The sequence below is a fragment of the Brienomyrus brachyistius genome, unplaced genomic scaffold (genome assembly GCF_023856365.1).
Source record: "Brienomyrus brachyistius isolate T26 unplaced genomic scaffold, BBRACH_0.4 scaffold35, whole genome shotgun sequence".
NCBI lineage: Eukaryota > Metazoa > Chordata > Actinopteri > Osteoglossiformes > Mormyridae > Brienomyrus > Brienomyrus brachyistius.
Window position 1 is genome coordinate 4,043,640 of NW_026042310.1, and position 26,823 is coordinate 4,070,462.

The 26,823-nt window shown below is 44.3% G+C and overlaps 3 protein-coding genes across 10 annotated transcripts; 2 read left to right on the forward strand and 1 right to left on the reverse strand.

The window, feature by feature from the left end:
• Positions 1 to 271: 271 nt before the first annotated feature.
• Positions 272 to 11,511, reverse strand: hsd20b2 (hydroxysteroid (20-beta) dehydrogenase 2). Its single transcript, XM_048997876.1, has 11 exons — positions 11,241 to 11,511; positions 8,111 to 8,157; positions 7,943 to 8,018; positions 7,737 to 7,847; positions 7,044 to 7,111; positions 4,441 to 4,485; positions 2,493 to 2,527; positions 2,062 to 2,143; positions 1,570 to 1,635; positions 1,094 to 1,243; positions 272 to 786 (listed from the first exon to the last, which is right to left on the reverse strand). The coding sequence occupies exons 1-11, from the start codon at positions 11,410 to 11,412 to the stop codon at positions 649 to 651; spliced, it is 990 nt and encodes a 329-aa protein (XP_048853833.1). The 5' UTR covers positions 11,413 to 11,511; the 3' UTR covers positions 272 to 648.
• Positions 11,512 to 13,974: 2,463 nt separating this feature from the next.
• LOC125721800 (eukaryotic translation initiation factor 4E type 2-like) lies at positions 13,975 to 17,262 on the forward strand. Its single transcript, XM_048997884.1, has 7 exons — positions 13,975 to 14,187; positions 14,473 to 14,578; positions 14,772 to 14,906; positions 15,143 to 15,247; positions 15,538 to 15,690; positions 16,142 to 16,278; positions 16,624 to 17,262. The coding sequence occupies exons 1-7, from the start codon at positions 14,171 to 14,173 to the stop codon at positions 16,661 to 16,663; spliced, it is 693 nt and encodes a 230-aa protein (XP_048853841.1). The 5' UTR covers positions 13,975 to 14,170; the 3' UTR covers positions 16,664 to 17,262.
• Positions 17,263 to 17,591: 329 nt separating this feature from the next.
• Positions 17,592 to 19,758, forward strand: LOC125721801 (E3 ubiquitin-protein ligase lubel-like). Of its 8 annotated transcripts, none has more exons than XM_048997889.1 (3): positions 17,592 to 18,302; positions 18,532 to 18,587; positions 18,878 to 19,758. In XM_048997889.1, the coding sequence occupies exons 2-3, from the start codon at positions 18,570 to 18,572 to the stop codon at positions 19,400 to 19,402; spliced, it is 543 nt and encodes a 180-aa protein (XP_048853846.1). In that variant the 5' UTR covers positions 17,592 to 18,302; positions 18,532 to 18,569; the 3' UTR covers positions 19,403 to 19,758. The 8 variants fall into 8 exon arrangements, with proteins under 8 accessions (XP_048853846.1, XP_048853847.1, XP_048853842.1 ...); XM_048997890.1 differs by having other exon boundaries at positions 18,535 to 18,587; XM_048997885.1 differs by having other exon boundaries at positions 17,592 to 18,194.
• The last annotated feature ends 7,065 nt before the right edge of the window (positions 19,759 to 26,823 follow it).

The window sequence follows — 26,823 nt, forward strand, 5'->3', positions numbered from 1 at the left end:
CCTCCACGGCAGTGCTGTCAGGCTCAGCTGGAAAGGAATGCCTTCGCCTGTCAAACACGTCTTCAACGGGGCAGAGGAGGGCGGACATGACATCACCCCCCTCCCCCAAGCCCGCAGCCCACCCTGCTCCACAACATCGTGAAGGAAACTGGCGTGACTGTAGAGATTATGGAGGTCAAAGCTCTTTGGCCAGGGGCGAGATTAGCACCGTTGTCATGGAGACGATGGTGGTGGTGGTGGTGGGGGGGGAAGCACCAGCGGAAGCCATGCGCAAAAATACTGCCATTTATTGAGTATAAAAATACACTACAGCACTGTGGTGGACTAACAGACAGCGAGTTGCTCCGCATTCATTTCAGGTTATGTGACGTTTCCGTGACAACCTCATTCAAGTGTTTATGCATATTATGGGGTCAAAGAAGGTGGTGTCATGGCAGACAGGGTCACATGTTAGAGCTCCACCCTCAAAGCCACTCCGACGTCTTTCTGCCGGCTTGTCGTGCGCCGCGAAGCCTGGTGAGCGTAGCCTAATTAGCGACGTGCTATCAGCTCCGGTGGCTCACCCTAACCCACTGCCCTCCCCTCGCCCCCCTCCCCCCCCCCCCAGCATCCACCTCCAGTGCACGTGACAGACACACACTGCCGACTTTAATTCTGCTTCTTCTGCGACTCCTGTATCATGGCCTCGATCTGCTGCTGGTGGCTCCGGGCGAATCGCTCCATCTGCCTCACGGAGAACGAGGACAGACGAAACCATTCGGGGAAGAAGACGGAGAGTGCAGAGTGCTGTAAGGTTGGGGGAGAGAGAGAGGGAGAGAACTGTTCACATGACCCTAAATGTAAGCCTGTGATGGGGTGTTTTTCAACTTGGCACTCAGGCCTGCTGATACGGCACATTTTTGCTTCAGTAGGGAGCAAAAATGTGGGCTGTGTGGGATTCCCCGAAGACCAGGCTGAGAAATAGTGCTATATCATGTAGCTCAGTAGGTAGTGATACTCTGTCCTGCACTAGGTGGCAGTATGGAGTCTATGCTGAACATGTGACAAACACGATTTCTGAGTCGGTCTCCTGGAATTCAGCGAAATGTCTGACCTGCAGGGCATGTAGGATGCAGCCGCTGGTGAAGCTGGAGTAGCCCACCGTATTGAGGGCCTCGTGGGCGTAGGCCGGTGCGCTCTTCACGAAGGCCCCCACCTCGATGTTGTAGGTCATGTTGGTGGATACGATGAAAGGAGTCACACACTGGGTGGGGGGCACAAAACAAAAAGCACCTAAAACACCGATAGAAAACGCTGGTCTCGCTGATCGTGGTCAGCACGTGCTGGTCTGGAGTTCCGCTTTGAAGGTCGCTACCTGAGCTTTGGGTCAGCATGTCCTATGTGTAATAGAATAATGTTCGAGTACGAAGCCAGAGCTTTAGCAGAACTTTTGCTGCCGCTGCTCGTTGCCTGTTAAGTTCATCCAATCGCAATGACATCAGTCATCTCCCCGTGCAAAGGTGCCGACTGCACATAGCGGATTTCGTATCGCACGCTGCACAGGGGCAGCTCCGACACCTGCCCGGATACCTGCACTGTGATCCCCTGGGATCTGTACTCCGAGTTGAGGCATCTGGAGAAGTAGGTCACGAAGATCTAGCGAAGGAAAGAAACACCGTAACGGTAGAGCAGTCAACAGCCGGAACTCGGGATGTGATGCATTTAGCCACAAAGCTCAATGCTAACTGCTGACATCCAGTTGCATTTCTGCGTGCAAGAGGTGCTGCACACACACACAGACACACACACACACAGGAGGACCAAAATTAGCCGCATGGATGTCAGAGGACAGAGCCGGAGCATAACGGGCTGATGGAGAGTCACAAATATTCTCCCAAGTAGGGAGAAAAATCACTGCATAATGCCTCACCCCGACGGACACCATCTGTCATGGCTTCCAAGTGCCTAACCCTGCCCCCCCCCAAGAAGATGAACAGAACCTCAGGGGCACGGGAGGAGCGACCGGCAGGACCGAAGACCCAGAAGCTGCGGAAAGGTGGCAAGCAGGAAGGAGGAGCTCACCTTGGTGGCCGAGTAGAGGCTGAGCAGGGGCTGGGGCGCAGAGGCGGCCTCCGAGGACACGTTAATGATCAGCCCTTTATGCCTGCGGGAGACGTGATCTCAAAGTCAGAATATAATAATTACGAGAAACCCCTCATGGGGGTTTTACCTACACAAAAACGTGGCGGAACCTTATTTCGTTTTAGGTAACATGATTGATCCAGAGAGATAACCAATCAGATTGTAGAAGAGGTGGGCCCAAGCAACTAGAGGAGGCGGGGCTAAGACTGATTGGACCCACCTCCTCTACAATCTGATTGGTTATCTCCCTGAACCAATTATTTTTTTTGTTCTGCCCTCAGAACATTCTTGCGTAAGTAAAACTCCCATGAGCATGAAAATCCCCCCCCCCCCACCCCTGGTAGAGTGAGCATGGTGAGAGGTGAAGTTACCTTTCCGCCATGTGTGGAAGAACAAGTCGGGTCATCTGGGGAGGGACGGGGACATGGTGTCAAGTCACATGATCACCGCTAGGGTGGGGTTGTTTGGGAATGCAGTCACTAATTCAAATCCAGATCAAGAAATGGAGTTTAAATCTCCTTGAAATTTGAATTCGATTCCAATTCTGTTTCTCATAATTTTTTTTTCCCAATCCCAACTCCTGTTCCATTTCCAGATTTAGACTGGAATTGATGAATGCATTCCGGAATAGCCTCAACCCTGAACACCGCCATCATCACCCTTATCGTGTTCACTGTCCACATCTTCTCCAAGCGCTAACACCCCACCACCTTTCTGTCAGATGCTTCCTGCTACTCGTTTATTTGCTGGCTTGTTTTGTTTTACACATGTAACAGTCATACGTGCCCCATGGACTCAGGTCACGCAGAAGACCACCGCCACCAAGGGTAGTCCCATCAGGGCTCTGTAGCAGTACCACTAACGCAGCGACTGAATGGACCATCTGTTAGACCCTCAAACATAGGTCATCTGGTACAACGATAAGCAATAAGGCCGACACATGCACGAGTTCCTGTTCTCTCTCTCTATCAGAATCAGAGTGTGTACTTCTTTACAAATTGACAGTAATTGCCTAACACCCGCCAATGAAACACAGTGTCTGTTAAATCTGTCATTCCTCTACTGTGGCAAGATTACCTGGCAAGAAGTTTTACAGCCACAACCCCCCCTCCGGCAAATTTTACTGCCAGCACCCCATCACGTGAAATTTCAACCAGAACGCCCCCTAAAGTCAGAAATCCTACTTGAAACGCCGTAGGAATCCTCTACAACCCTGACCTCAGAATTCGAGATGGCTGCTCCCTTTAATCAACAGAAGTGAAAGCTGAAGTTAAATAGTGTTTATTAGCAGTTATGTCTCATGTGTGTGTCATTAAATTAGTTGTACACACAGTACTGCCCAACCTCTATCTGTGGGCTTGTTGTTAGCGTGTTTGTATGTGCAAAACACCACGTAATGCATTGTTATTGACTGGTATGGCTAACAATGAACCTGGCTGCACCTGCTATTGCCGAATGGCTTTGCGACTCGTACCGGAGCGGGGGTGTGATGTCTATCCCGGCTCCGACTTCTAACCTCTGAGGTAAGTGGGACTCAACATAATTTTGATGGTATTTTAAAGAGTGACACTATCCTGGTATTTTCTGAAAAAATTTGCATGGGGAGGGCTGGGGTATTTTTGAACGATGTACCCAAATTACCGTGGTACACGGCAGCTTTTCTCAAACTATGGGCCGCGGACTGGTCCGTGGAGCCTCGCTTCTGCACCAATCAAAATTCAGTCAGATCAGGTCAGGTACAATAACAATAGGGGGGGGGGGGTTGAGGGTTGTTTATGCAGCGCCCTGCAGCCCCAAAGCCTAATATGACTGGTCCCTGGGACAAATAAGTTTGAGAAACGCTGGTATACGGTATTACTGTAATACCACCCAAGTCTAGCTAGCAGCTCCCCCTCCTGGCAAGATGTCTGCTATTTTATACAGTTTGGGGAAAAGGGGCCCATCTATTCAGCAACACCATCATCGCAATGAAAGAGAAATCAGCTGTAGCCAGAGCAAATTGAGAAGGAGGAAAGAGACGCAGTGCGTGCGAGATGTGGAAATGCGTTGTATGTGTGTTTTTGATCACCATGGAGATCACAGATAGCCGCCCCCTGTTAGATCCAGGTAGAAGGGACACCTTCAGACACGCCTCAATTCAGTTAAGACACGCCAGCTTTCTGGTTAGACGAGATAAAGTTATTACTCAACCTGACGCTTTAACTCTCAGATCGAGCTCTTTGAGGGAGTCCGCTCCGGAGTTGCGGCGTTCGAGAAGCACTTCCGCACTTACCCTGCGGAGAGACTGGCATACTGACGAGGAGCTCGGGTAACTCTTACCTGGGTGACGGACAGGATGTTACAGTTGATGACCTGAGTTATTCTCTGGCGAAAGAGATGAGATGTTTAGGGAAATCTGCGGTAGGAACGTTCCTATTAAGGAATCGGTGACCGTTGCAAGCTGGCTAAGCAGCGAGATCTATAAAGTGTTTCAGGACCTCATAGTTGAGACTCCCTCGCTAGACATGCTAAAGGACTCATTTGAAAGAGGTATCCTGCCCATGTCTTTGTGGGAGCCTAATATCTCATTGATTTTTTTATTTTTTTTAAAAGATAAACAAGCATGGTGACTCCTACAGGCCAATCTCTCTACTTAATGTAGACCTGAAAATCCTTTCCAAAGTACTGGCTACATGCTTATCAATGAAGACCAAGTGTAACTCGTCCAGTAATCTGCTCAGATTACTGAACACAAGCGAAATCTTTCATCAGCGGTCAACAGATGGTCCGATTGTCTCTCCGGATGCCGAGAAGGCATTCCGCCGTGTGTCTGTACATTTTGGCAAGATGTGTGCTCGGGACAGCAATCCATCAGATGGGTTAAATTACTCAAAGCAGGGCTGTCCCCTGTTCCCCCCTCCTGTTTGCCGTAGCTATTGAGCCATTGACTGAGGCTGTCTAGATGAACTATAAGAGACATGCCTTAGTTACAGCACATAGAGATCACAAGATAACCTTCTATGCTGCTGACATTCTGTTCTTCATAACTAAGCCTGAGATATCCATCTCTAGCTTCACTGACACTATCAGTAAGTTCAGTGTCTTTTCAGTTTATAAAATGTATTTTAGTAAGCCTGAGGTGATGTCCTTGGGCAGCTTTAAGCGTCAACCTTAAAACTGTATATCCCTTTTCCCTTCCGTTGGTCCCCAACAGGCTTTGTATATTTGGGAATATATATCATCCCTGAACTTGACAATATGTATAAAATGAAATTTTGTTCCTCTGCTTGAACACATTAGACTAAATGTGACCCATCACCACGAAATGAGTCTTATGGGTGTATTTCTACCAGTGCGACTTAAGACTCTTTTTGTGGTGATGGGTCACAAATGTGGAGAGGTGGAATGCAGTTTCTACTTCCTGGCTAGACTGTGTAGCCCTTTTAAAAATGAATACTCTCCCTACGTTGCTTTACCCAGTTCAGATGATCCCAGTTATTCTCCCACATAAAACCATTAGAAGTCTGAACAGCTGGGTTTAGTTCCTTAATATGGGCTAAGGAGACACCCCGTCTGAGACTAGCAACAGTACGTCTCTCATCCTCCAAGGGTGGTCCTGACCTCCTTGACATTCTTAAATACCAGCTCAGCACGCACCTCCGCTTCATTACTGCCTGGCTACACAAAGACTCCGCCTCCCTCTGGTTAGACATAGAAAGCTCCATGTCCAAATTACCTCTGGTAAATGTACTATTTATAAGAAAGACCAAATCTCCAACGAATGTGTGTTCTAGCCCTATTACAGTTTGCACTGTTAGAGCCTGGCACATTGTTAGACGATCAGAGGGTAAGAGTCAAATTTACCTCCATCTTCACCCCAGCATGCGACAACCCTGACTTCCTGCCAGGAATAACAGATCTCGATTTTTGGGCCTGGGCCAGTAAAGGGCTTTCCAGGTTATGTGATTTGATGGATGAATCTAGTTCGGTGTCATTTAATCAGTTAACGGAGAGATACACTATTCAGAAACAGGGGGTTTTTGATATTTTTGTTAAAAGGGAAAACTTTCATTTTCTCTAATCAAAATACTTCATGCATAGAGTGGCAATTTTATTTTAGATCACAATTGGGACATTCCAAAGGGTGTTTCTATAGACTCCTTAAGTATAAATATCTGCAGGGGGAATGGGAAAGGAAACAATCTAGAGATCTATGATGATGCATATTAATCTAGAGATGATGATTGGGAGGATGACAGTACCTTAAGTGTCTGTGACAGAGTTAAAGCGATTCAGTTAAAAAATTCTGCACAGAGTTCACATATCCCCCTCTCAGCGTCATGAGTTTAATGCTGATCTTTCACCTCAATGGGTGAACAAAAACAAAAGATCAGCGGTCTCACTCAGTGCTTGTAATCTTGCAGGAAAATGCAGAAGTTCTGGTATATGGTGGGACAAGAGATAAATAGGATCTTATCTACAAAAGCCACAGTGCATGTGGTTTCACCTGAACTGGACAGCAGATAAAGCTGCCTTCTAGAAGAGGGTGGCATAATGTCAAATTAGAAGATACCTCAGGACTGTTTGTCATGTATGTCACATAACAAAGACAACATCTTTCATAGAATATGGAAACCTTTATTGCCATACATTGGGATGAATATTGCACACTTCCAAGGGGGCTTATATAGGACAAGAGTGGGTAAGGCATGAACTTGTCATTTATTGTTTGTTTTCATTTCTGTACCGATATTAATTCCCGTGTCCCTGTGTCAGTCAGCAGAGTTGTCGTTACATTGTTTCGCTGCGTTTGTTTTTTTCCCCTTTTCCTTGTTTTTGTTTTAGCTTTTAAAGTCAATAAACATCATGTAAAACAAACAAAAACAAACAAAAAGAAGAATCAGTGACCATTTAGAAGGAGCGTTTGGACAGAAGGTTCTTACCTGCTCAGGGTCCGGAACGTCCAAAAAGCTGACCAACATTCCCGCATAGTTCATACCCACGTTGTTTACTGGACAGGGAGAGAAGGGGAAAGAACGCACAATTCACAGCATCAGTGACTCAGCAGGATCGGCAACGAGCTTCTGTTTAGTGCAGCTCTCTTCAAATCAGGCCCTCGATTACAAATCCAGGCCGTGTTTCACGTTCTCCCGGGTGCTTTAATAATTACAGATTCTGACTGAGCACCGAGTGATCACAAGTGGTTCACTGGAAGGCGGGAAAATCAGAAGGGCTCGGATGCCGAGGACAGTGATTCGAAGAGCCTTGGTTTAGTGGATGGAACGGTGTATGGTGAAGTGACTCAGTGGGCCGCGCTAGTATTTCTAGGGTTGTGGGTTCGAATCCCAAGTCTGCTCTGTCTGCATGTTCTCCTCATCTTGCATGGCTTTACTCTCCCAGTCCAAAGCAGGCATCTGTAAATTGCCTGTAGTGCGTCATTACATTTGACGATGTATGCAGAAGACTGGCCTTCTGTCCAAAGTGTCCTGCCTACCGCCCCCTGCTGCTCGGGATAGGCTACAGTACCCTCCACAACCCTGTCATGGAAAAGCAGCTCATGAATGCAGGGGTGCCCACTGTCTATATTACAATCTTTGTCCCAGGGTGCCCGCGGTCTCCCTGTGTGCCGGCAGTACCCAGAATGCCGATCTCCAAGCCCTGCAGCTTCTCTGCGATGCGAGGATAGATCTGTGGACCCTCCGTGAAATCTGTCTGGATGATCCGAGTCTGTCTCCCATACATACGCTCTGAAACACACACGACTGGGTTATATATGCACCCCAAGTACAGAAACAGCTGTCCTCATTTGGCACACAGATGCCCACTCCCGACCCCCGCACACCTATCTCCTTGGCAACAGCCTGCAGCTTCCCTTCTGACCTGCTGACCAGAACCACATCCAGTCCTCTGCTGGCCAACTGTAAAATGACACAGAGACATCATAGATGGACAACAATAAATAACCCTGAGTGGAACATGGCGCCGACATTCAGCCGTCCGGTAAGGTTACCTCCATTGCATAAGCTTTTCCAATTCCAGAGGTTGCCCCAGTAACAACTACAAAAAAAAAAAAAAACACAAAAAGGTCAGAGCACATGTAGGCTAAGTTACTGCACCTCAAAATATTGGGTAATCAGCTAAAAGCTAAAAAGTTCCAACACGTGTTGTTCAGGACTGAAAGTCATAATGACCATGTTAACACCGTATAAACCTACAGTGTCGTATGTAAGTGGTGGGCTGAAATCTTAAGCAGCCGAAGAAAATGTTTAAATCGTCTTCGTGCGTGTAGTACTATGATATTACCCCTGTCAAAGTTACAGCTTACCGGTTTCAAAACCTCTGCTAAAATCACCACATTATTTCCAGCGTCCGTGCAATACAACGACTCGACCACTATCACACCTCATATAGCTATTCAGTAACTCATTGACTTTTTAACTAATTAAGTTAAGTGAGCTGGTGGTGAAATGTAATAAATACACGGAATGGCTGGGGTGCATGCCCCTGAGAAGAGGTTTGGGAACAGAAGCGGTCTTCATCTAGCCATCCAGCAAATTTGCTGTAATTTTCTGAGCTCAGACGGGGCGGCTCGCGCTATAGGCGACGCGGCTGATCACTAGGGGCAGCGTTTGATTTGGAGGTACAAACGAATGAGTATTAAAAAAATCTGAAGATACTAAAATATCAGAAGAAATCTCTGATTGCATTCCATGACAGTTATTTACAGTATATTTCTGTATTTTTCTTGCCATCAGACGTGAACTAGCTATTAGCAGCTAGGTACAATCCGCTGCTGTAATGTACGTTTTTAATGAAAATGAATTGGCAAAATTTGTTTTCTGCTGCTATGAGGGGGAGCTCACCAGAATCCTGCCTAAGGCGCCAGAACACCCAGGCCTGCCTTGATCACATCTAAGTTCAGGAACAAAACACAGGCAGAATTTAAAAACATATTTGTTTATTGATATTCTCATTTATCCAGAGATAATATTTGTGTATTTGTATTGGATTGTTATACTGGTTTTGGTTAAATTGTTTTCCCTAAAATGAATCACACAGTCGTGACTTTTGCATTGCCCTGAGGAGCGACAACTGGACTTTTGCGTAACAATGCGAACAAAAGCACAGGACAGGCATAATCTCCTCCCAGGAATCGCTAGAACAAACAAGAGACGGTCTAACCCCCCAAAGGTCCACACAATGAGCCAACGCATTACATTTTGCCCTCGGGTGCTTTATACGTTACTAAAGAACAGAAGAAAAAAAGCCAAGTAAGCCGCTGATAACAGCACTATTCTGGAAAGTCATTAGCGGGGAGCCAGAGTGTCCCACATAGTAATCATTCTTTTCCCAGGAGTAATCCAGAGACATGATGTTTGTATGATTTTTAACAGTGTTAAAGGAAATTATAATGCGCATGTACCAATCCACGCGCTGCTTCATACAAAATAAACGGACTGACATCTAGTTTGAATGGCGAATTTAGAACAGGTGGTTGGAAACTAACAGTAACAATTCATTTTCCGCCTGCAGCCTGTTGCTCAGCATTGCCAGCAGGGGGCGTCGGAGGGGCGTGGATGCCCTGGCAGAAAAGGGGTCCAGCCCTTACAGGGGTCATTGAGTATGCAAAATGATATGCGAAATTGTACGGGGGGCAGGTGACATTTTGCCCGGGGCACCAGGATATCCCGGGGCTATGCCCATGATAAACTTTTTTTTGTGTCACATACTCTCTCGTTCTTGATCTAGCTGTTCATTCACCATGATGTTTGATTTGTCATCAAACAGCAAAACGGAAGGCAGAAACAACATGCATGGCACCCATAAATTCGTATGTTTATTATATCTGAAATATATGTATTATTATTATTGTTGTTGTAATGATAATAATAATTTGTGTGTGTATATATATATATTACATTACAATTTATATATATTACAATTTATATATGTGGGCTAAAATATGCGCATGCAACTGGCGAAACAAATATAAGCACATTTTCTTGACAGATTCTTAACGCGGGAGCGCCAGGGGATCAAGTCACTTAAGTTGGTGAAAAGCGAGGTTAACGACAAAAATAAATAAATAAAATAAAATTGTCAAGGTTGAGGAAGCAAGACACCATGAGCAAGAAATCAAAATTAGATACATATTTGTAAAAACTGTAAAACGTGACTGCAAAGGGCTGCGTAAATATCATCGGTTTTCAAAATTGTCCTTTGATTCTTAATTCTGGCGATCTAGTGTAAGTAATAACTTGAGGACATTATGGTGAAATGCGTCTGCCCCCCCCCTCCCCAACAGAACAACTAGCCCGAGTCTGGCCCCCCAAGGCGGCATTGGGACTGATGATATCTGATCAAGAGAGAGCAATTTAAGCGATTCAGTTAATGCTGGGGAAACGAGCGTAAACAAATCCGGCCCCTGGCAAACTTAAACAAACCATCTTAGATGCTAATCGCTGCTTTCATTTTTTCCGTCTGTACATTTCATTACAAATGATATTTCGGATCAGTCACCTGCCCATTAACTGCTTTGACTATTTTCTATTCTCTCGTCCTTATCCGTCCTTGAACACGTCGTTTCATAATAAATTTTACGCTGTTTCAAGAACACCAAAATTGTCACCCTTCTGTTTGTCCTATTAATAGCTACCATGTTAGTCGCTTTTTAAAAACTTGAGGGGTATTAATGAAGCCTAAACTGAGAATTAGATAATGCAGTTAAACATCCAATAGCGGACGCCAAAGTCCCACCAGATCCCACATCAAGGTCCAAGTACCCGGGACAGCGTGGACCAGATCAAATCTAGTTCATTGTAAGATACTAGATCTTTAATCTGAAAATTAGTGGCAACAGCAAAACAAAGTTCATAAACAGCAATTGTATGCATACAAAAATATAAAACAAAAAAGAAGTGCGGATTGTCTGGAGTAACGTGCTTGTTTTGAGTTACTACCAAGCTTCGGCAACTGCAAAGCGCAACTTGCTTCACCAAACATCCACTTCCTATTACTCGCAGGTACAAATATTCTTTATCGCCTGTTCGCTGTCAGGCGCTTATAAAACATCCCCGGCTGGGTGTCCGGGTACTCATGGCTACAGGTGCGTCGGTCCCGGTTCCGGTTCCTGAACTTACCGGCCCACTGTCCATAAGCTCTCAGATCCGCTCGCCAGTACTCTGACAGCACGTAAACCCGAAAGCCGCGCCAGCATTTCCACGTAAATTTACAGCAATAAAACAAAACAGTGAAACCCCCGATTACAACCAGGGCACGCAGGACAAGCGCCGATTCTAACAATGTATCCATTCTGCTGAACTTTCCCAGCCACGTCCAGCAGCCCGGTGTTTGCTGGTATTTGCCTGATGACAGACCTTTTCACACACGGACCATTTTCACGTGCTCATCGCCATTGGCTGAGCGCTGTTAAATATTCCCAAATCCGCAAGTAACGCGAGCGATTGATCCCGCCCCTTAAATTCGCACCGACTCGAGTAAAGGATTCACACTCGTTTGGTTCCTTTTCATATACCTATTAATAATAAATAATCCATGCTGTGAAGATTCGTTATAACTTATGACAGACATTTACAAGCCCACATTTACAAAACACAACTTGTTAAAAATATGTTACCCGACTTGTTTGTCATTACAAGATCTATAAAATTGAAAAATCTCCAATGTAATAGTAACTTTTACACAAACGTGGTTGATCACAATTATGCAAAAGGTTAAAATCACTGAAATTAATGAAAACTGAGTATTCGTCGATAGTTCTGGTCGTCCTTCATTAAGACAGCAAAACTACTTTTATTGTGACAATAAGCTAATTTCTTTATTTGTAAACTATATAGTCTACCACATCTCTGGATGGCTGACATTTATTGTGACCTCTTTAAGCCGATGCCAGTTGCCAGAATATTTCACCTAGAAGCGATTTATTATTTAAATATTGGCATGGCTACACCGGCTATGCCGGTTCATGCCTAGAATTTTTTAAAAGAAAATATGACTCATTATATAAATACTGTAGCGTCGGCGAGATATCTCCCCATAGTGCAACCGCAGTCGGTACGCAGAGCATGCTGGGAATATTGTAAATAGCCCCTGTATGTGTTTTTGTAAATACTTCAGTTCTGTTCAGTAGGGTGAGTATTGTGAAAACGGGACACCTGGCAAAATGGGACAGTTAAACATTGCAGTAATCTATTTGTAATGCTTTATTTTTTCTTCCATACAGTGTCCAAGGGGCGTTATTGTATTTAAAATGGTTTCAAGTTGGAATTCAAGACTTTGAGATTATTTTTTTTCAGAAAGCAAATTTCCCATTTTAACAATTCTCACCCTAGTCCTCAATCCTGTTCCTGGTACCTTCCTGACAAAATGTTCTCATTACAACCCACACTGCGTTCAGCCTGCTAAATTCATTATCAGCACATTAAGGGGCATATAAGCCTGATTAAGGTAGGGTTGGAATGAAAACATTCTGGCAGGGGGGGGGGGGTGCCAGGATCAGGATTGAGAATCAGTCCTAGTTATTGTATAAATTACCCACCATGTGTGTGCTAAAAGGACAATTTATACTTCACCTTCCTGCGAGCGCTTTCATTTGTGGATCAGAGGATGACGCACATTTCATCATCACTGGTTGACTGCGGATGACTGTGGTTGGTGCATGTGTGGTCTAGATTTTTATGTCTAGCAGAAATCTTGCACATCCATAGACATAGACCATGCATGTGCAAGATAATTGATTAGGTATTTCCAGTAGGTGGCAGGGTGGAGTTTCACAGATCAGTGGTCAATAACGAAAGCATAGAGGAAAAATAGGTGTTGTGGTGATTGAGAGCAGCTGTATGGGGAGGGCTGAATGTACCCGCATATCTAATTTTTCATACTGTCCGGACATTATACGGTACTTTAAAAAGGAGCAGTATGCACTGCTTGTATGTTGTGTTTGTTGCGATATGTCTGCCCTCTCCTGGTCTGCCGGAATATCGCTACTGTATGTATGCACCAACTGAGACCATTCGCCTCCCCAGCCAAATGTAGTATGTACACAAGTTACCGCGCATACTACTGTCCCCACACAAAAGCACACAAAAGTAAAGTATGTACTGTGCTTCACTGTCTGGCGTCTGATCTCCCTATGTTTCCCTGTTATGTGTGTCAGTTTGGTGCCTGTGTTAGTCTTTTTAAGGACTTAATAAAAGACCATTCTTTCCTCTTACAATAAGCCTCCTTGTGTCTTGCCACCGCCGCGATGCCTCAGTTTTGCCAGACATTACACTGGCGTTAGAAGTGGGATAGCAGAAGCGGGTGACCTGGACATTGCCCTGACAGCCTGCTCTAGGTTAGCAGACCTGCAGGTGGCTACGGAGCTGCAAAGCGGAAGACATGGCAGCTGAGCTGTGTCAAGGCAGGCTCAGCTGCTGAAGAGCGCCAGGAGCTCACCGAGCAGTGGTGGCAGAGCCAGCAGCTCACCGAGCAGTGGTGGCAGATCCAGCAGCACCAGTAGCAGCTGCACGAATCCCTGGAGCAGGGGGCCAGGGTGGGAGCAGCTGTACGAGGCCACTGGAGTTGTGGACCAGCAGAGGCAACAGCAGAGGCTCAGCCGATACACGTCAGATCACATGATAATCATACAATAATTGCAGAAAATTCAGTGACGGTAGATTTATTTAGCTGCTGAATACTTGAACATGACCTTATGTGTACTCACTACGATATTGTTTTGTGTTCCATCAATTTTGCAGAACCACAGAGAAGTGGTGTGATACCTTTTTTTTTTTGTGAAACCATTTTTTTTCACAACGCGATATGTCAGTTGGTGCGGTTTGTCCCAGTCCTCTGCCCGTTGCCATGCTTTTTGGTGGCTTGAACTGCGTCTGCGCAAATCTTATGAAGTCGGCTTTTGCACAAGTTGTCACTGGGTAATTAATATTAAAAATATAATCTTAACTTTTTTTGTAAAAGACTACCGATTCCCCAGGAATCGACTACGAAAGATTATATCGTACGTAAGCTGGCGAGATAGAGTTTTCCTAAGTTTTATTGGGAGCGAGCCATGAACCAATTTGACCAGTAAGTACACCGAAGCTAACTGCTACTATATAACAAAACACTAAAACAGTTCCTCTTGTTTAACAGCGCTTGAAATAACATCAACATGTTGAATATGATCGTTTGAAATTTACGTTAATTAAAAATGAAGCCTGGTTGGTAACTGCCATTTGGGGGAGGGGGGTTATAACCAAATAGCAGAATAGCTATCGATTCTAGCAGAGTTAGTTGCTCTGCAAGTATAACTTTTTTTATTTCGCGAAGAACAAGTAATACAATATAGCCCCCATTAATATACCGTTTCAGTTTGAAGGACGACGACACCGGAGACCAGGACAGTTCGGCAGTCCTGCGAGAAGAGAAGAGCGATGCGGAGAACAGCTCCATCCCGAACAGCAACGGGCGGCGGAAGGTGCTCACTGAACTCTGCCCTTCATATCTGATGCATGGTTTCCGTTGGCTTTTTTTTCCAATGCTGTCCATCCCCATTTGATGGTTTAACTAGGAATCTTAGTCGGTAAAATTGCTCTTTAAGTGGATTCATTTAAAATGGGTTATTCAGCAATAATGTACTTAAAGCGATGTATCGGCCTCCCTGTGGGTAGACCATCTCCCCGGGAGCAGGGGAGCATCCTCTGCAGTACAATTACACCTTCTGGTACTCGCGCCGAACCCCGAGCCGACCCGCCAACACGCAGAGCTACGAGCAGAACATCCGGCAGATTGGCACTGTGGCCTCGGTCAGTAATCATCCCTTCTGCTTCATTACACATTTCTTTTTTTCTCGTTAGGGCACTTCAGAAAGGAACTTATTTCTGATCTGATTTTAATAATGTGTTATTTCACCTGTTTTCCGTCCAGCAATAAAATCAGGATCGTCTGTTGTAGCCTGTAAATGAATGCGGCTTCGAAATGTCCATCTTTCCGTCTTTTTGTTTCGGTGTCAAACTCGCTTTCCCTGTTCTGGGTGTCTTAGGTGGAGCAGTTTTGGAAGTTTTACAGCCACTTAGTTCGACCCGGGGATCTGACAGGTCACAGTGACTTCCACTTATTCAAGGAGGGCATCAAGCCCATGTGGGAGGTAAGTCGAGCACTGCGCAGTGTTTCCTTACACACTTTGGCCGCTGGATCGTTACACAGGTGGAACGTTGTGCAGTGGCCTGTTCTCAGTACTGCGTCAAAGCTGGATGCGTGATGTTCCGTCCACCACAACTGTTGCTCCGTCAGAGGTGTTCACGCCCGTGTGTATTTTAATCTTGGCGCAGACCGGTTGTTTTCATATGTAGGTCTGAATTGTCTTGATTCGCTCAGGAGGACGAAGTAGCACGACTCCCTGTCATTTAGACTTTCGCTCTGCTGCCCTGTTTCAAGGACGAAGCGAACAAGAACGGGGGCAAGTGGATAATCCGTCTGCGGAAGGGCCTGGCGTCTCGCTTCTGGGAGAACATCATCTTAGCCATGCTGGGAGAGCAGTTCATGGTGGGGGAGGAGATCTGCGGCGTGGTGGTGTCCATCCGCTTCCAGGTTAGCCAGAGAAGTGTGTTTGGGGCGCCGGCGGGTGGGTGGGGGCACAATTTCTGCCTTCCTTTAAGTTTTGTTCCCAAGCCAGTGTGAGACTGCATATGGAGCTGGGCGTTGATTGCTGATTCGGATGCATATTCTGCTCTTGCGGGACTTTCGAGATCCAGCAAATAAGCTTAGTTCTGATTACAAATATCACAGTCGGTGTCTGCTGCTTAATGGGTGAATGTCAGACGGCTGTTACTTAAATCCAAAAGCAAACGCTACAGCTTAGCTATAACATCTCATGCTTATTTAAACAAATAAGCCCTTTTTCTTGTGGTTTGTTATGTCCTGTTACAGCTGGAACACTCTGTTTCTCTTGTACTGTTTGAACTGGAGTGTCTGGGATCCCGTCGTGGCCACGGGATGTTGACCTTTGGCGTTTCTGCGTGTTCTGACATGGGCCCTACAGGAGGACATTCTGTCGATATGGAACAAGACGGCCAACGACCAAGTGACCACCTCCCGGATCCGTGACACGCTGCGGCGCGTTCTGAACCTGCCTCCGAACACCATCATGGAGTACAAGACCCACAACGACAGCCTCAAGTATGGAAGGAACACGCAGCTAGAATAGAAACCCGCTAACGTACTGCTCAAAGGCCTGGCTTGTGGCTGTATATTGATTAATCTGTGTGTGTGTGTGTGTATATACACCACATATATATACACCACAAGGCTGTCTGCTCAAGCAACTAGAGTGCTAGTTAGATTGCTTAGATTAGCATTTTCTGATGGCACTTCTACATAAATCACCACTGCAGCAGTTATGGCAAGACCAGCAAAGCACACCCATGTAACTAGACAGTCGCCATTCCGCGTTGCACTCCTGCCGTCTCTCTTCTGCAGGTCGGCCCCCTGCTCCGCTCTAACAGCTCCACTCTTCCTTCCCAGGGACAATTCCAGCTTCCGCAACACAAAGATCACGTTGTGAAAGCGGCGGAAGCGACCAGAACCGAATGCATCCCCTCCCCTTCTGCTTCAACCAAACTAGACTGACTTTGGTGTCACTCCAAATGAATGGGAACACATAACGGGACGGACTGGGAGCATCTGCTCTCCACACTGATTCTGCTTCTCAAGGAACCCCCTCGAGACTGACATCATCCATGACTTTCACTGTTGATGGCGTTTTTGTTAGTTTCCGTTTGCCTTTTGTTTGTTTGTTTGTTTTTAATGTTTGGGAGTAACCCACATAATTCCTAAACCTATGAATTTACTGTTTACACTGTTCTTCAATGACTGGAGAAAGATAAGCATTCAGATTAACCTGAATTTACTCAGCCTAAATTAATACCAGTTCATCAGAGGAAATGTCCATCAGCAGGAAGAGACATGATTTTGTTTTAAAGATTGTTACGTTTGTGCTAGTTTTCGGTGTATATTTTTGCTGTAATTAAGCCTTTTTTTAAGACACGTTGCGGTATAAACGACGACAAATGTATGAAGTTGCAAAATATGTCCAAACTAGTGCATGAATGAAATGACGCTAACTTTTATTGTGTGGACGTGAATGTAAATGTTTTAAGGGTGTGATGTGAGACGTGTCATTGTGATATCGGTACAGCTGCACAGATTGTCGATCTCGTCCGTAAACTGCGATTCTCGCTGGGACCAATGTGTCAGTAAGCTCAGCTACGTTACTGTATCATAACATTCACAATCATACAGTTAGAACATAAAAACTCTTGAACGGTTAACCATAAAGAAGACAGGCAATTTGGTTTTCTGCTCGGCTTTCATTCGGGGCTGGAGTAGTTTTGATCTTCTAATTGAGCGCAGCCCTTTGATTTTGCTGTTATGCACAGGGATTCACAGAACTGGTACGCAAGAACGCATTCACTTTTAAAGGCGATAAGTACGGCAATCAGTTAATATAACAGCGCAAATGCGTACGTTCATTTGCGTCGATATGACAAGAAATGACCGTGCATTTTAGCCTCTACACCTCAAATGAAGTACGAATCAGCATATAAAGGTTAAAACGCACGATCATTTCTTGTAAAATCGGCGCAAATTCACATAAATATGAACGCATTCACGCTGTCACAATAATCGATTGCCGCACGTATCGCTTTTAAAGGTGAATGTGTACTTGTGTGCCAGTTATTTCCATCCCTGGTTATGCATCACGGAATAGGTTGGCGCGCTGCATAACGATCTTGTAGTTGGTCAAGACCGTAAAGCTAATAGGAAATAAAAGAAAATAAAAGCTTCAAAGAGGTAGTCAACATATACGTGGAGTTTCGTGAGCGAAACCAAAACTATCTGGTTTCACTTTTGTAATGTGCGGGAATCCCCTTGGATCCCATAGGGGCTTAAGGAAGTCACTCGATAAAGATTTTGTTACATATACCGTTGATTTATGAGTTATTTTTCTCCGCTGTGGACCAATTCGACAAGCGATTGTCACTGTCTTCCGGTACGTTTAGGATCCTTGGATCTGCAGAATACAGAAATTGTAGGTATGGCGCTGCTTACTGAATTGCATATTCTTAAAACTACGTCTCGCAATTTTACGAAAGGATTTTTATTATAGTATGTAGGCAAGACCCTAGATTTGGATATAGACGGTAAGGACTTTGAAGCTTTGAGAATTTTAATTATTTTAAATGATGGTTTTAAATGATAACTTCTAAGAGCCTTTATTTTATTGTATGTCCGTAATGATTAGGTGCAATAATATTAATAGGGTACAGCAAGGTAAACTGCAGTTTAAAGTATCGGTTTCCTCCAGGAAGGAATCTCAGATTAATTTTACACCTCGTATCAAATTGCGCCCTTCTGTTTTTGCTCTCTAAGCAGAAGGAATAACTCAAGAAACAGCCCAACCCGATACCATGAGCGCGTCCATAATGGTAAGTTTGGTGACGTGTACCGGACCTGTAACAGGCAACCAGACACCCAGTCTGGCTTGTACCCTGAGAAGTGGCTGGGCTTACTGTTTCCAAAACCGATACGAATTCTGAATGAATTCGATTTTAAGTGACCAAAATACGGATTTAACGTAATTCGGCGTGAAACATCTTTGTGTGTAAACTCACGAAAGCTCCCAAATCTTGGTAACTGAGCACTTCCCAGCAGCGGTGATAATGTTTGCTCACAGGGTGGTGCTTTTTCCCCTGCCCGTCTCTCTGTCCCTGGCCAGTGCCCGCAATGTAATCTGGGCGTCGGCAGGCGCGTGCGCGGCCAGCGCGCCGTGTGCCATCCCTGCTCCTCCGCCTCGCGCAGCATCTACCAGTTCTGCTGCTCGTGCCGCCGCAAGTGGCGCGGGCACGCGGGCAGCTCCTGCAAGCTGCCGTTCTGCCAGACGCGAGCGGCCCTCCTGTCAAGCGAGCTCATCGCAAAGGAAGACAGCATGGTGAAGGACTGTCCCTTCTTCCGGATCTGCCCCGAGTGCAGGACTCTTGTGACACATTCAGGTGAAGGATGCCCGAACATCCAGTGTCCCGAATGTGAAACAAGTTTCTGCTTTCGTTGCCTAAAGTGTGACGCGGATGATGATGATGATGATGATGATGATGATGATTATGATGATGATGATGATCGCTACGACGACGATGATAATTTCTGTGATTATATATCCTGCTACCATGGTTTGTGCCCTATAAAAGATAATTCTGAGTCAATTACAGCATTAGATGAAGCTGTGGCAGGTAAAGCTATTTCGTAGCATATCAGAGATGTACGTATAATAATATAAATAGGAATAAAGACCTGGAGCCCATACGTTCTGGAATAGGCTCCACTCCCCCTGCATAACACACCTGGAAATGGAAAATAGATGGATGGAAGAGTGGATGGATGGAAGAATGAGAAATAGTGGCAATTGTGACAGTAATTATATAAAGTATTTGTCTCAGGTGTTCGGTATCTGGCTGTTACCGGATACCACGGTCTACGTCTCACTGGATATGCATTTCAGTAATCCGTCATTCTTAACAAAGCCTGCATGCATTTTCAGGTCTTCTCTGATTCTCTGTAAATGTTGCTTAGCTGTGAATCATAATAAATCATTTCAGCATTTCAGTCGTGCGTTACACAATCACTTTGGGAAATTACCCTTTACGAATACATGCATGGACCTGCGTTTTTTATTTTATTTGAATGCAAATTATATGGAACGTAAGTGATAGTACAATTCATTCATCTTACTTTCCTGGCTCACTGACAGAACTGTCTATCAACTCAGGCATTCAAGGCACTTCGGTAAAATATGCAGCAATATCACTGAATTAAAAATAAAAGTAAAATCTAAGCATAATCACTTAACTGAACCACAAGGGGGAGTGTTTCTTGAAATAGCCAACTGGCTCTGAGGTGATTTGAATAACTTTTCCACCACCTGCTCTGCACCAAGGATTTAGGAATAGAATTCCACACTCCCTTCAAATGTTCCTGTATCCCATAATGGAGACAGTGTTCAGAGTTATTCATACATAAGTATGTTCTCAAGACAATCATATCACCAATTATGAAATGATACGTCTTTTACTTTTAATATCATTTACTATTAGGTAGAAATGTCATGCCTATTTCATGGGTCTACTTATAATTAAAAGCAAAGATGCTGATGCAAATATGCAGATCAGAATGTGAGATAAAAACAGCAGAAGATTGCCATTGCCCTTACTGACTGCTGAGTCATCAAGCACAAACTAAACCTGGATGTAGACCGTTTGACTTGACAGACCTTTGCAGAATTGCATAAGCGATACTCAAATCCACAGCACAACTACACCACAAGACAATTACATCACAATAAACCGATGTAGTTGCCCTCTCCCCTGAAAATAAAATGAAAATAAATTTGATGACCCAAAAAATAGACTTTTTAAATGTTAACCTTGGTAAAGAGGCAGACGCCATAAGATATGTGAACTCCTTTGAGTAAAATCTGAATATTTCTAGATAGGTATCACAGTACAAGATAATCCGATAAATTACCAGCTGTCAGCTCCAGAGGCTGAACAAAGAGGAATAGCAGTGCACATGTTAGGCAGGGCATTGTCTAACCTCTAATTTAGTTAAGCTAACATAAACCTTTGCGGGGGACAGGGTGTGGAGGCGCTGTGTCAAAGCAGGAGGATAAATCATCACCGACAATCCTGTTATTTTTTCGTTCTTTGGCTCACTGAAAAAGGTACCGCACACCGCCAGAGCTGTGGGTTCGAATCCGGCCTCTACGGTGCATTTCAGACTCCGCCCACACGTGAAGAGGCGCTCCGGATTGCCCTCGGAGCGTGTGTGCGTGACCTGAGACGCACTGGTACCGTAGCCTTCAGACAGACGGGCAGACAGAGAGTCAGACAGGCAGACAAGACTGCGCCACCCTCACGAGATTGTTCTCATTCTGCTGCTGCCAAGCGTTTAACTTCTGGAAAAGTATCAGAAAGATTTGGGTGAGATTTGGCCGTGTCGCTCTGCGCGCCTTAAGCCGTAATTAAGGCTTTTGTGGTGCTGCCATGTCCCTCCCCCTTTACTGTAAACATCTGCTTCATTCTTTTCCAGCCTGAGGTTGTGCACCAGTACAGCTGCTCCTGTTACTTCTGCCAGTGCAGCTTGCATGCTGATTTGCAGGTTTCAAGGAGCAGCTCGGTTTAGCGGGAGCCAATCTGAGTAATCTGCTTATCAGAGCAGGACTCTATACCTCTCTAGCGCGCACACACACACACACACACACACAGACACACACACGCAGTCATGTAATCATATCTTTATGGGGACCGCTCATTCGTTTCTACAGGAAAAATGCTAATGCTAACTATGACAACTTTAACCCCTACGCAGCCCTAACCATGACCTTAAGTAATAAAGCGAAATACAAGAGTTTTTTTTTTTTAATTTTTAGTTTTTTCATTGTGGTCACAGGTTTTTATAAAATTGAATTTCCCCTTGTGTGGATCAAAATGGCAGGTTTTTAATCACATTGGGCCATTTGGTCCCCACAATGTAATGTAAACCTGGACTACACACACACACACACACTCACACACACAGACTCGTGGCAAGTCATGGTCATTTACATTTATATTTTGTTTCATTTTACACCTTAATAGCATCAATGCCCATCTCTGTGTAGTTGTGTTTCCACACCCTCGGCGGCTGTCGTTCCCGTCTGTGACCCCTGTCCCCTTCTTCCGTCTGACCCCCGCATACTCACCCCGCTGTGTCCTGGAGCTCACTTCCCAAGGTTGCTCTCCTGTGGGTATTTTCAGCGCAGTTTAGCCCGGGAGCAGATGCCTGACTAAATCCATTTCACGGATCCAATCTAAGCACTGGGGTCTAAACTTAAACCAGTCTTAAGGTTGTCGTCAGTATTTTATTTATGCTAATCCTACTGGATTTTTTTCTGTATGCAGGAGCTAAAAATGAGGGCAGAGATCCATTTGCTGTAATCACCGATACAAGACATCTGTGGTGATTTGCCACACAAACGCATGAATGAAAATCTTTAACAAGAATATGACGCATACAATACTCTGTGTTCGCAGGTAGTTATTCTTCATATTCAGGAAAAAAAATACAAAGTTACAGCTTATTAACAGTTTGGCTGGTACAGATTAACAAATAATTATGTTTTTCGATTTTATCATTCATTCATTGTAACAATCTGTCATGTTGTTCTCTTTCCTGCTAATGTAATGGTCATGATACACAGTATCGAAGGCTATAGACGAATGGAATATGTTCACAAAGTATATTATGGTCCTAGACACTGGAAATAGCTCTTGAAAAAATAAATGTCAATAGTTTGCTGTGTCTCCTGCCTCGATAACCAACACATATCCGAATATATCAGATGAGGATAGCAGGTAACTGAGGAATCTGATTATGAGTAGCTTCTGCGAGGCTTGTCTCACAAGTACGACAGCAAAATATCGCAGTGTTTTTCCGCACGAGGAAGAAAACACATAGAAATTTGTTTCGCAAAACGAAAATCTCACTAACTGTTCATTCCTAGTCATAAATACTTCTGTCTAGGTAATTTTATCTTGCAATTAATTAACACATGACATAATACAATGCATTCTCACAGACAAAAAGCCAGCGTGACCTATGACATTTTATCCAGCTCTAGAACAGAGTGCCTAGTTCTGTAATAGAATCTTCGGTTTGATCAACAATAATGCATGATCTTATACCATATGCTGTTAGCGAACACTGTTATGACGCTGCCTTACCTTGCATTTAACAGACTATGGGACTTCTGTGTCGTAAGGATGCATTGGTATTGCAGTAAGAGCTTTAAGAGGATGTACTGCTAAAAATGACACACTTAGGGATATTCTGGATTAGTCACTATGGTGAAATTTGTCATTTTTATTTGTACCGCCAAGTAACCTGCAACAAATTCTTCTTGTACTCAGAAACTCACATTCGAAAAGTAAACGTGAAATAGGGACAATAATAGTAACCATCTAAATATTTGACATCTGTCTAATATATTTATTTCTGCATTAATACTAAAAATCAGGTCTTGTACACTTCCATACATCCGACTGCTTCTATTTGTAACTGATAGTGGTGATGTCATAGAGGAAATGCTCAAGGTTGCTTACGAACTGCCATGCTTTCATCGTATATGACTGATAGGCCAAAATCATTAAAATCATATTAAACATCTACAGTGTATCTGTTTTTTCAGCCCAGTCCTGGGGGGACCTGCAGATGGTCCGTGTTTTTGCTCCCTCCCAGCTCCCATGGACTGTCTGAGGCTCCCTGAATACTGGGTTGGAAAACATTGATCTGTAACAAATATAGTGAGACGATGCTGGCATTGCTCAGTAGCGCTGGACTCTGTGCGGCCACCCCACAGCAAGAACCCACCAAAACGGGACAGGCACATACTGTGAGGTGCACCGACATGCAGGACCCTGACCTCCACCCCCCCCCAGCTGTGGTTTCATGGATTAAAGGCTAAAGAAGACTAAGAAGCGACTGATGTGTCTTGACCTGTCTTGCCCTCCATTCTCTCGCTCTCTCTCTCTCTGCCTGTCTATCCAATTTTAGTGAGGTGAGAAGCTTGGAGTCACAAACCCTGATCCCCGGAGCAGCGTTTTCTGTTGATCAGTCTTTGGATTGGGGCAGGTCCCAGTCCAAAGTAGGCCAACAAATTTCTTCAAAGTTCTTCCATCAACTTCTGTATCTTCTGGAAATTTTCCAACGAGTCCCAATTTCTTTTCCTTATAAAATGGCTTTGCACTGACAGGGACCGTACCCAATTTTGTTGTACTTCATCGTAAAGATTCTGATTCCGATGGCCTGATTAACGAGCCGCTGTTTGATTCACTTCAGGAAGTCAGTTGATGCATTCTTCTTGAAGGGTATTTGTGCAATATAAAACAACGGGCAAACTGATGGGATCAGATCTCAGGAGCTTCAAACAAGGAATCGGAAGAAATGGGACCATCGATTCCGGAATGTCACCTATAATACATCAAGATTTCTATGATCCTGCTGTTTTCCCTGAAAGGCTTCCGTGAACATTCTTGTCGATCGATACAGACCCGCTAATCTGTGATCTCCAGGGTCCGATCGCCGAGACATGTAAACACACAGCTCCAGGTAAGAACCATCAAAATTTTGATTCATAATGTATATAAATCTTTTCTACGCTAAATTTGTACAAGCCCGGGCACTACCTAGTACACCACTGACAGAAAAACAGCTGATAAATACTTCGGAAGATGCGAAATCCCTTCAGATATTTCAAGAATTGCGTGGTAGTTGATCTTGTATTTCCAACAATCTCACGCATTCAGAGTAACTTTCCCTCAGGAAATTCTTCTGCCTAAGTTATCTAAGCTATCCGTCGTACAGCCATAGGCGATTACATCTGGAATGGAAACTATGAAATTGGTATATATTATAGAACGTGTGTGTGTTTGCGGAGCAGATAAGTGTTAACTATGAGCGCTCTGGGATACTATTTTACTTTAGATAATATTGAATATTGAGATGATTGCAGACCTGAAATGATAAAACAAGCAGGTTGTTGTTTTTGCTCAACGAAGCGTCATGTCCCTGCCATCCATACCCAAATCTACACCATTGTGATATAACTTTATTTACCTCCTGGAATTCAAATGGACTTAGATACTTATGGCCAACAAAGCATCATACGCTGAACGCAAGACGGAACCTTTATAAGCAAAATTACTTTGTAATTATTCTTGCCTTCAGTTACTAAACTTTTAAAGTTTGCTTACACTAATAAGTATGTATATTTAAGTATGTATACGCACACATACGCAATATACACATGGTGTTTTTAAGAAATGGTTTCTTATGATGCAACGGGACATATATTTATATATATTTATATATTTTGGTTTAAGCTTATGTTGTTTACTTGTGTGGCAGGCAGCTTGCGGACACAAGCTCCCAAACAGGCTTGTGTAATACTCCTTACGCCTGTTCGTTCTGGGTTAATTGAAATTCGATCGGCCCAAGCAGTTCTAACCCAGGTGATGATGTCATGGTGTCGAGTGTTATGGTGGCTCAGTGGAAAGACGTCGACTCCCGCCCCCAAGATTATGGGTTCGAGTCCCCCATCTGCATGGAGTTTAGATGTTCGTATCAGTTATTTGGGGATTTCTCTTGTTGTTCAAAGCTTGCGACTCTACGTTTCCAGTAAGTTCCGCCGGTGTTCCGCTGTACTGGAGGCTTATACAAAAAGCAGCAGAGAGTGTGTATACCCCAATAGGACAACTAAAATGATCTTAATGCACATCACTGCCAAAAAAGTGAATTGTACAAAAAATTCAAACCCAGGGGTATAAATTAGTAAAGCAACAGGTAACACTTTACTTGACATGGCACAAATAATATAGTATTATGCTATTAATTATGCATTAATTAACCACAAACTAAGTCCTAGTCACATACTGATGTCATATGAATTCATCATTGAATCGTGGCGCATGTTTTATCCCAAGCAGTTACTATATTTGTTACTATATCTGTAAATTCTGTAAACCTTTGTGAACTACTGGAGGAACAAGTAATGAATAACATGAAATACTGATCTCATATTTGCTCATCATTCATGAATCATGATGCAGCGTTTTATCCCAAGCAGTTACTATATTTGTCACTATATCGGTTAATTCTGTAAACCACTGAGAGCACCTGAAGGAACTACTGGAGGGACAAGTCACGAATAACACAAGTGGAATATTGATCTTATGTTTGTTCATCGTTAACGAATCGTGACGCATCTTTTATGTCAAGCAGTGACGATGTCTGTCTATGATTCGTACTTCTATAGCAATTATCGCTAAGTATTCGTGCCCCGTCAAGCGAAGTGTCACTGTAAAGTACTGTGAGAGACAGGATAATTTGCCCAGTTCCGGGGGGTCCAGCTGTCAGATTCCTGACCAGGATGTCATCGTGCTTGAGGTGTTGAGGCACTGCCACTGGCATATAAGAGATGACTGTATTGCTGCCATGACAACCTTGAACAGTAAAAGTGCACTGGAAAAATATTGCTGTCAGCAAAGATGGGACTTGATAATTCTTCAAGAATCCTCAGTTGTGGGTTTGGGGGGGGGGGAGATTTCTTTGGAATAATGTGGTTCCAGGTTTAGTCTGTTTTTTCCAGTCTGGTTGTGTCATTTATCAATTAACAAATGCAAGACATTTACATATAATCACTAAGCGCATGCTGTTTGGTACAAATCGTGTGTATGACATGCTGATTAGGTGGCCGGCACTGGCAGAAAGTAATGACGACAAAATTGCACAGACCTGGATCGTCAGCTTCGACAAAAACATTAGTTTTCAGCTTGGTGATCTGATCATTTCAAACTAAAGAAAGCTGAACTCCCGAGAGGGAGGCTGAGCTAACTGTAACTGAGAGAAGGCCAGAGACTCTCCAAAGAAGTTATTCGCGTTCATGGTACTCAGAGGTTCTTAGTCAAAAAGGTAAAGAAGGAGCTGAGGAACAGTTTCATGCATAAGCATAAGGCAAAGGTGTATTATCTGGCTGATTGTGCTGTAGCTGGACGGTTCGGCCTCCCAGCGTCGTCCGTGAGCCAGTTCTCCTGATGCTTACGTGTTTGACTTGGGCTCAACGACGAACGAGGCTGG

Excerpts from the sequence above, each read along its gene's own strand:
- hsd20b2 (XM_048997876.1), bottom strand. The coding sequence starts at position 11,412 with ATGGATACATTGTTAGAATCGGCGCTTGTCCTGCGTGCCCTGGTTGTA. Across the intron at positions 4,486-7,043 it reads ACGTTCCGGACCCTGAGCAG|AGAATAACTCAGGTCATCAA; the intron begins GTAAGAACCTTC and ends CTCTTTCGCCAG. Across the intron at positions 1,244-1,569 it reads CCCAGGGGATCACAGTGCAG|TGTGTGACTCCTTTCATCGT; the intron begins GTATCCGGGCAG and ends CCCCCCACCCAG.
- LOC125721800 (XM_048997884.1), top strand. Across the intron at positions 15,248-15,537 it reads GCATCAAGCCCATGTGGGAG|GACGAAGCGAACAAGAACGG; the intron begins GTAAGTCGAGCA and ends CCCTGTTTCAAG. Across the intron at positions 16,279-16,623 it reads ACCCACAACGACAGCCTCAA|GGACAATTCCAGCTTCCGCA; the intron begins GTATGGAAGGAA and ends CTTCCTTCCCAG.
- LOC125721801 (XM_048997885.1), top strand. The coding sequence starts at position 18,095 with ATGAGTTATTTTTCTCCGCTGTGGACCAATTCGACAAGCGATTGTCAC. Across the intron at positions 18,195-18,531 it reads GCAGAATACAGAAATTGTAG|CAGAAGGAATAACTCAAGAA; the intron begins GTATGGCGCTGC and ends TTGCTCTCTAAG. Across the intron at positions 18,588-18,877 it reads CCATGAGCGCGTCCATAATG|TGCCCGCAATGTAATCTGGG; the intron begins GTAAGTTTGGTG and ends GTCCCTGGCCAG.